General features: G+C 31.6%; 1 protein-coding gene across 3 annotated transcripts in view; it reads left to right on the top strand.

The window, feature by feature from the left end:
* Nucleotides 1–9,697, top strand: part of LOC111088816 — a 39,010-nt gene extending 29,313 nt beyond the window's left edge. Inside the window, exons 2-9 of one of the 3 annotated variants that reach the window (XM_022399871.1) lie at nt 3,129–3,255; nt 3,840–3,967; nt 4,709–4,835; nt 6,819–7,127; nt 7,444–7,566; nt 8,105–8,314; nt 8,605–8,704; nt 9,523–9,697. In XM_022399871.1, coding sequence (XP_022255579.1) covers nt 3,129–3,255; nt 3,840–3,967; nt 4,709–4,835; nt 6,819–7,127; nt 7,444–7,566; nt 8,105–8,314; nt 8,605–8,704; nt 9,523–9,638 — 1,240 coding nt within the window. In that variant the 3' untranslated portion in view covers nt 9,639–9,697. The remainder of the gene's footprint in view (nt 1–3,128; nt 3,256–3,839; nt 3,968–4,708; nt 4,836–6,818; nt 7,128–7,443; nt 7,567–8,104; nt 8,315–8,604; nt 8,705–9,522) is intronic. The other 2 variants (XM_022399873.1, XM_022399872.1) reach the window with 2 other exon arrangements.
* The last annotated feature ends 562 nt before the right edge of the window (nt 9,698–10,259 follow it).

Raw genomic sequence — 10,259 nt, forward strand, 5'->3', positions numbered from 1 at the left:
GAACTTGTGTCGCTAAAGTTTCGTCGGAACGAAGTTACGGAAAGTTAATTAACAAACGGAGACGTAACAATACTATACCCCCCGTTTATGAAGTTATTGTATCTTAGTGAACGTGTAAAAAAGAAACAATGTGTTATATGGGTAATATGAAACTAATATTTGTTGGGTAACTGCTCTTCAACAACCAAAAACTTTATTTCAAACTAATAATTTGAAATCTCTGTTTCGGCCAGCAACAGAATTTTTGAATAATCCAAGAAGTGACTTGCTCATTACCTTCAAGACATTTATCCGTATTATCTATGGATCATACAACTGTTGTTCTAAGGACTAACGGAACTTAAATCGGTTATTTTTCAACTTAGGTGTTTGCTAGAGGACGCATAAAGTTAAGGTCGAGAAAGTTCGTGAAAGTCAAGAATCGAGAAGCTTCGCTGAGTATCTAGAAACAAGAGCACGATATAAATATGAGTAATCAGTAATGAGTGAATTCAGTTAGTTCAGAGTTAGAAGTGATAGAAGTGAGATCAATTAAACGTGAAATTATCCAAGTACGTTCATAAGTAAATTAGGCCTACATTCGATTCGGAGCTTAAATTGAAAGGTTTACATAACTGTAACTAAGCTTACATGTGAACATGGCTGTAGTAAACGTTTATTGAAGAAATACATTAACCTGTTATCATTAGAAATATTGAAATTAGTATTATTTTACCAAATAATCCAAAATAATCCGACTAATAATAGAACACGTTACAACAGTAGCTATGGGATTATTTTGATGAAAATATAATAGCTGTAAGAGAAAATTTTAACTATCAAGAGGACAACAAGACGAAAGTCTGGAAATTTATTTGCTGTAGGGAATTTATCCTGATAGGTGAAACACGGTGGGAACTTTGTGGACCTGGTGACCGTTTCGGTAACAGTGAGGACTTATCGAGAACCCTGATAACGAAGTGTCTAATAAGGCTCTCGTAATAGTCATGGTAGGCCTAGCAGAGAGAACCAAACTCTGCAGTACGTCTTGAAGGATTAAAGGTTGAATGAGTTCCAGAGGACCCAAAAACTATGAATTTCTAGCCAAGTTTGGATGGGACATTGTAACAGGTGAAAGTATACAAGACATTGTAACAGGTGAAAGTGTACAAGACATTGTAACAGGTGAAAGTGTACAAGACATTGTAACAGGTGAAAGTATACAAGACATTGTAACAGGTGAAAGTGTACAAGACATTGTGACAGGTGAAAGTGTACAGGACATTGTAACAGGTGAAAGTGTACAAGACATTGTAACAGGTGAAAGTGTACAAGACATTGTAACAGGTGAAAGTGTACAAGACATTGTAACAGGTGAAAGTGTACAAGACATTGTAACAGGTGAAAGTGTACAAGACATTGTGACAGGTGAAAGTGTACAGGACATTGTAACAGGTGAAAGTGTACAAGTAATACATCCATATCAGAGAACATCACCTGTAGTTACCTTTAAAGCAAAATGTAGGAAATAAAATGCCACAGCTTACCATCTCACTTACAAGAGTTATATGACAGGAACTGTAGAGGTATTCCAGCTGATCAATGCCAGATATTACGTGGCTTGCTCATAGAATATCAAGGTACCATCTCTAGCAGACCCTATGACTGCAGTGAAACAACTGAAATATATCATAAAATTGATACTGGAATTGTAGCCCCAACATTTAAAACAGACTGAGATCTTCAAGGAACAAGAAATCTTGAAGAAATAAGGAATAATAGAATCAAGTACTAGTTCCTGGTCATCACCTACTGTACGTGTGAAGACGAAGAAAGAAGATCGATCCACAAGGTTTTGCATGAACTACCAGAAGGTGAATAAAGTCAGAAGAAGGACGCCTACCCTCTACTCTACTTGGAATGCTCTATCTGGAGGAAAATGGTTTTCAACATCAGATCTTAAGAACGAATATTGGCAAATGTAAATCAACGAAGCAAGAAGAGAGAAGAAAACCTTTACTGTAAAAATAATGGATTTTAGCAATTTGTTGTATTACCATTTGGATTAGTCAATGCATCTTGTCGATTAACTGAATGTGGTCTCTTCAATATACCCTGGAACATCCTACTCATCTACTTGGATAATATAATTACATTAGGGAAAACCTTTGATAATACTTATGAAAGTTGTGGTAGAACATTAGGCTTAATCCCAGAAAGTGTGAATTGTTCTGTCAATATATGCGTTTCCTGTGATACATTATGAGTATAGAGGGAGTGCCCAAAGATCCATCTTAGATTGAACCTATTCATTATTGGCTGACACCGAAGAACTTGGGTGACGTAAGAGTATTTCTTGGATTATGTTCTTACTATCGTCATTGTCTAAAATCATTGTCTAACATAGCTCATCATCTACATCAGCTCTTTGAAAAACCAAAAGTTCACATTTCGCCCTCATCATGCAGATGAGAGCGAATATTGAATATTGCTGATTCAAACATTGAATTGTTTTGCAATTTTTCACATTTCAGAAAGTTAAATAACCAGATTGTTCATTAAACTTCAAAGAGTTTAACTAACATTGTCCTGGACGGAACCTTGGAAATGCTGATTATTTATCTCGAATACCGTATGTGAATAAAGAATGTAAACACTGTGGAAAGAGAGATAATAAAAACAACCAACCTTATCGTCACGTAGAATGGACTTGGAATTATATTCTTCAACTTATCGAATGACTGGAAAAGTTAGAACACCTTCACACAAGGAAAGCAAAAATAATGTTCCGATATAGGAATATCAATGATGCTGGTATTACATAGCAGGATTAAAGATGGCGATGTTGTACTTGGAGAACAAACATGACTGTACTGTATAGATAAAGGAACAACAATAGTGATGATGTTTTAGAAGGAAATATAAAATAATGGTACTGTGTTAGATGGTGTGATGGAACAGTAGATATGGTAATGTTGCCTTTTCAGTTAATATCTTTTTTTGCAATCTCAACGACAGCTCTACACCTAACATATTTTATGTTATTGTGACGAGTAACGAGTTAGGGTAACGAGTTTGTAACTTTCATAGTTCTCGTCAAAAGATTGTGGTGTATTTATTGATGTTATAAAGACATTTCTGTCTATTAGCTTTGGAATAGCAGTGACTTACTGGAGTATACAACACAGCCTGGTAGCTACCATAATCACTTTTGGAGTGATTGATTCTTTAGGCTTTGTCTGTTGCTTTGGTCACCCCGTAGTCACTGCTATAGAGGTAAGTACAATTGTTTTCAAAACATCTTACTATAGAAATTTACTTACAAAAAGACTTAACTTTTTTTTCTTCTCTTAAATGTTTAATTTCACCTTCCAGTCATTCAAAAAGTATCATTTAACTATTTAATTTCGATAACTAAAAACATAATATATATATATAAGAATATAAAAAATATATCTTGAAGTATATATATGTATATATCAACGTTCATAGTCTAAAGTACCATTTAATTTATAAATATTTTAGTGTTCGAATCTAAAGAAACTTTTTTAATTCTTGAATTCAAATTATATTTGTACAAACTTTTATCTGAGTTATTACTTCGCTGGATACAGGTGTCACTAGTGTATAGACGAAGTTTTTTTTTTTTTGTTTGTTTTCTTTCAAGCTTCTGTATAATTCGTATACATCTATAATATACTAGATGTGTTTGCTGATATAAAATGCTGACCTTTGCCACTAATGACCACATACCATAGAGTTCATATAATACACTTCCAAGTTTATAAATGCTATAAAATTTACATAAATTATACATTTAAAAAGTATTTCAGGAAATAAATGGCCAAATCTTTTCACAGTGGTTTCCCAACAAGAAAGGCCTCGTGACAGGGATAGTGTCTTCAGGGTTAGCTTTAACTCCTGTGTTTATGAATAATGTACAGACATTCTTTGTGAATCCTAGTAATCTCCAACCAGCTTCTGACGGGTAAGTTACAACTTTCTGTAAACTAACGTGACGCTTCTTGAAGTTAACACACAAACTATTGGCTTCAACTTTCTCGTATCAAATTTTATTTTATCTTTAAATATCCTTGCTTCTTTTTTCCTTTAGTTATTACTAATTTATTGTAATATCTTGGAAGACAATAATCTGGACATTATTAACGTATATAATCAACGGAATTCTGTACATTATTGTTTGAAAACAGTTTTAAATATTAAAGAGCGTACACAAAATAACATTTTTTTTACATTACTTGAGATAAAGCCCTTAGAAAGAACCAGAAATTACTTTCAAGTTTGTAAAATAGTTTTATAGGGTTAGATGTCATACGTTGTTCTCTTATTAAATCTACGTAAATGTTAAATGTTACCTGTTGAAAGTTGCTGAATGATGGTTTTAGCTACCAAACTAGAATAAGCTATACTAAAGACACGAATATTATATCACATAGGGAACTGAAGCTATCGTTACTTATGAGTTTTATCTATCACTATTTTTATATTGTCTCATTGTTTGTAGTTAAATACTAAGCTATACAATGGGCTATATGTATTGTGCCCATCACGGGTATCGAAACCTGGTTTCTAGCGTTATAAGTCAGCATAATTACGACTGTGCTACTAGAGAGTCTAATGCTGTTCAACGTCATCAACATAAAATTAAATTAATTCATAAACCAATTTACATTTTTCATTAACGAGTAAACTTTCAATGTTTTTTCAGGTTTTTTTACAACGATGAAATTATAGAAAGTGTTCCTGTTTTGTTTCTGATAATGGCAAGTGTTACTGGTGGATTTCTACTGATTGGGCTGCTAATGTACAAAGAATTACCACGAGAGTCAAATAAGGTCAGAGGAATTCGATTAAAATAGTTTATTAATTGAACTTTAGACTACAGAGTAAATTCGTATCATATTAACTGAATAAGTCCGACTAATTTACTAGTACCAGTTTTCGGTAAAGCGAGCTGGGATTATTTTGATCTGAATGTTAAGGTTAGTGTGAACATATGCTGAATCTCAACTCAACAAATTTAACAAATGATTCAGTTACAACAACACACATTGAAACTGTGATGTTATAAGTTCTTCTTGGATACATTTCGGTTATATAATGAACACAAACCTAAATTATTGATAAACATATTGTTGCGTCATCGATTCTCACGCCCTCTAGTTTCTAGAACTATCTTGTTCCTTCACGAATGCCCTAGCATTTACTAGATAGGGTAAGCTGGTATATATAAGAGGGTGACAACGTGACGCGGTAATGTGTGTGTAGGTAATGAGTAATTGAACTGCGGTCAGAGAGAGACGTATTGTTGAAGTTAACGTTCGTACGTTATAGTGTTTGTTTTAGCGCGAATATTGAAATTAAGTGTATCGTAAAGTTATATTCGGAAAGAATAAACCAGTTTTATTAAGTAAAGACTTGTGTCGTTAAAGTTTCGTCGGAACGAAGTTACGGAAAAATCAATTAACAAACGGAGACGTAACAATATATTAACTTCTCATCACACCAAAAGATGGCAGTAGAATTTCTTTGCTTGTTTTACTTTGCATTGTTTGAAACGCTTCCCTACGCCTATCGATACTTTTTCGAACGAAGATCGGAATTCTGTAGGAAATAATGGTAAATACAAAATGTGTTCTAAATAGGTTTTATTTAATTATATTTATTTTGTTGTTTCTTTTTATTTTGGTAACAAATATAGTGATGCTTTATTGTTAAGTTTAAATTTAAAATATAATTTTCTTTTTTGTCAATTGTCAAAATAAATAGTTTTTACTTATACTTTTGAATGGTATAAATATATACTATGTTGTGGTTAGGCTTAGGATTCTTCTACAGTAGGTGTCTGTGACTTGTTAGCGATAAATTCAACGATAAATAAACAGCACACACTTTACTTGTTTTCAAATAATATATATATATATATTCGGAACAAGTTAAACGTATGTACAACAAATTCTTCACACTATAAAAATTACAGGCATATCATAAACACTATATATGTAGTTATCTTCTTCTTGCCAAATGTTCACTTAGGCCTATTCAATTACTTTAGAATTTCAGTTGACAAAACGAACTATCTTCTTTATATTACTATCGTACTAGTATTCTGTGTGTGATTCACTTATAGTTGTGGCGCAAGTTACCATAATTCGTTTGGTCTTATTTCTTCTGGAGATCCTCTGTACCTTTTGTCAAAGTGTACCCAGGCTGATTCAATTACTTTAGATCCACGCTTTGACGGAATAAAGTTATCCTTCTTATCTTTTTTTATACTCTAATATATTAAACGTTAGGCCTATGTCAATAGTTAGGCCTATCACATCTACGGTACTTAACTTCTCTTTTGCTATTATCTGTCTAATATTGTCTGTTTTCAATTATTTCAGAACCACGCTTTGACGGAATATATTATTTCTCCTATCTCCTTTTCTACTGTTAGTCTTACTCTATCACTTCTACGATAGTTAACTTCACGCCAAACTTTTCCTTGACCTGTAAGTTTACTCTTTTTTGCTATTATCTGTCGGCGTCGGTCTATTTGTCAAAGTCCACTGAGGCTAGTTCAGAGCTGTGAAGACAGGTGTATATACTACCAAATAGAAACATTGTTAAAATTAAAACATTTTCATTTAAGGAAGCTTGGCCAGGGTTTAATATAAACAAACTGTTGTGTTTTGTAAGAAAATGGCTTTGCTTAAAATGGCTGCTTAGTCAGGTAATAGAAAAATCAGAAAAGTTGGTACGTCTATTTTCCATTATATTGTATTGTATGTTTCTATATATTGGAAACAACTGTATTCATATTTTTAACACAGGAAGAAACAATATCCAGTGAACTAGCTACTGTGTACGAAACGTCAAGACAATCGTGTAGTAAAGAACTTAGTGGACCAATTACGAAAGACTTGGACTGTAGAACAACAATAAATAACGACAAATTATGTGAATCATTGGAAGAAGATTCAGCCAATATTAACGTTGATGACGAACAACCGTACAGTAATGGTGATGTTAAACTTCATGTGTCACCAAAAGAAGCTCTGAAAATGAAAGAATTTTACCTTTTATCTATAGTTTCTATTTGTTCCTTTTGCCCATTCATGTTTGTGAATGGTTTTTATAAGGTAAATTTATGAACTTGATATTAGTTTATTTTCTGAGATTCCTTTCAAGTTATAACCATGAAAGATTTAACTCTATAAACTAAGTTTTTTTATAAAAAATTCAATATTATTATCATTATAAGTCATCTTGAGATACGGGATGAAACCAAAACCTTATGTATGAAAACATTGATTGTGATGTTCAGACCTAATATAAAATAATAAGATCTTGTAGTTACAAACTAAGTACCAACACCAGGACTGTGTTGAGACATTGTCCCTGGAGTGGTGAAAAAAGTTCTTTTATACTTTAAAATACTTTCTTACTGTTTTTCAGACATATGGACAGACGTTTATACAAGACGACATGTTTCTGTCCACCACTGGTTCTGTAGCTGGAGTTATTCATGCATTCAGCAGAGTGATTGTGGGCTTAATTCAGGACAAAATATCTTACAAGGTAAGAATGTGTAAAGTAAAGCAAATTGTGTTGTTATAAATGATTATTAACATAATATTTGTTGTGTAACGTGTTTACAATCTTTATGGCTCAGCGGTAAACTAGAGAGCTTGTAACGATAAAATTCGGGTCTCGATACCTGTCCAACAACAGAGCCCATTGTTTGCTTTGCACAGAAAATATCTATCTCTATGATAATATTTATAAAAAATTGTTCTGAGAAAATATTTAGAAAACCACTGTTTTTAGAGACTAGTTAAAATAATTCAATGTAACGGATAGGAAAGGAGTATCCAAATAATTTCAGCTAACATACCTAATCGGTGGATTTGGCAAGTTTTCTTTGTACGCTTTTAGCATACATAAAGTAATATAAACTTAACACAAAATCTGGACAGAACAATATGTACGTATATTAAAACCTATCATTGGGTTTAACATTATCCTATATTTACCTGTTGTTTACCTTGTATTTTTATACGTTTTTTAACTTTTTATCTTAATGTATATATATATATATGTATGTATAAATCTTTAGTTAACGAGTCTCCTGTTGCTGGGAATAAAGACAGTATTACTGTTCACTATGGTGGCGACACCTTATGGAGGAAAAGTGATGTACATGATCTGGATTTGTGGGCTGTTTACTACATTTCCTCTTGTTTTTGTCTGTATTCCGGCTGCTGTTGCAGAAGTGTTTGGAACGAAATACACAGCTGAAATTTTTGGAATGGTGATTTTTACATCAGTAAGTTTAGATCAAGGATTACCAACAAGTTGATAAAAACACCATAATACTAATCTTATATTAACGAATCGTATCTTTGCAGATATTCAAGTAAATGTTTCGCAAAAGGAATAATTCATCTATATAGATAAGTTTGTTTAAAGACCAACCTTCTTAGTGAAGGTTTACTTACATTAAAGAAATGTTATCTTCTAGATTCCAAAATATCAGAAATAAAGTTGATATCTTGCTACAATACATAAAATGAACCATTCGAGTTTTAATTGATAATTCAATACTTTTTATTCCAGACAGCTTCTTTCTTTTTCTGGCCTTTAATTCTCCATCGTATTACTTCAACTTTAGGATGGTTTGGTACATTTTGTATGACAGCGACTATTTCATTCATAGGTAAGATAGGTCAGAATTAGCTCTTCTTATTCCAGGAAAAAAAAAGGTGTTTTAGCTTTTATTGTAATTTAAAAGTCTTGATTTCTTTTGGCATGTTTCACTAGTACATTTCCTCTATATAAGAAATCAAATTATATAACCGCGATAATAAAACGACACCTTATTTCCAAACTTTACTGATAAGGCAACGCAACTTAATTCATGGTTTAATATTTACTTGTAAAAATGTCATACATTCCTCTATTGGAAAAGAGAAGAACGACCTATATTTTACGAGATTTTATTTTGAAGTTTCAATCAAGTTTGTAATCAAAAACAAGAATAAAGCTGAATAAATGTTTGACTCACAAATTGACTGAACTAACTTGTTTTTATAATGTTTAAACTATCGAAATCTGAAACATTCAAGAGCAAGAAAAACGTTTATGTTATTTGTATCCCAGCTGGACTAATGAGCTCTGGTATTGAGCAAAACGCGCCGTCGGTATTGGATATGTTGAACACGAGGTGGTCGAAATATTATTATACACTCTTCTTCTTGGAGCTTAATGATGCAAATGAAAACAAAAGTAGTAATAAAATTACATTAAGCCTAATACTGCTGTATTGTGACGAATATAATTAATTAGCAAAATTAGTTTCAGTTACGTAAGGATGTTAGGATACATTGATTATGAGATTGATTCAGCTTGATATACGTTATTTCTGTAATATAAATTATAATAAAATACTTTATGTATTAATGAATATAAAGTTTGTGGTGTTTAAACTTAAAGAATTTTTAATTTCATTCCCATATACCTATTTTTCTTTTATAGGGATTCTTGTGTCTATAGTTTTCACTGAAACCCATCGTACACAATCTTTAATATCAACTAGTAATAATGGAGACAAAGAACAGATTCGTTACGGAAGTGTTGAATATCAGAAGTGAATTTCTTACCATTTGTTATGTCTCAGATGTTTTTAAATTATAAATTTAACACAGCCTTTACTTCCCGTGTAATACTTACGTAATAAACTATGTTTCTTTCTTCGTTGCTGTTCTGATAAAGATTTTGTAAACCATTTTATAGGATAGTTACATATTTCTATATCAAATACTGAAGTACATAACTTAGATTTAAACATTAGGATAATTCATAATTATTGTAATATTAATATTTATGACAAAAGAAATAATTTTACATTTTTGGACTTCTTTCTCCAAACAGTAATGTTCCACAAATTCCATACTTCTTAGGTATTGTATAATTTGTAGTAATGTATAGTTCTTAATACCTAATATTAATATATTAGTATATAAACTTATTCTTAATGTGATCGAGCAGAAAACTTTAAATATTTTTAATTATTCTATAACAAACATAGAAAATATTTATACAAATTAGAGAATAGTGATTTAAACAACAATATAACATGGACAATAAAAAATAATGTATAAAATTTGAGAATAGTGATTTAAACAACAATATAATATGGACAATAAAAAATAACTTATAAAGTTAGAGAATAGTGATTTAAACAACAATATAATATGGACAATAAAAAATAA

This window comes from Limulus polyphemus, unplaced genomic scaffold, assembly GCF_000517525.1.
Source record: "Limulus polyphemus unplaced genomic scaffold, Limulus_polyphemus-2.1.2 Scaffold4503, whole genome shotgun sequence".
Lineage (NCBI taxonomy): Eukaryota > Metazoa > Arthropoda > Merostomata > Xiphosura > Limulidae > Limulus > Limulus polyphemus.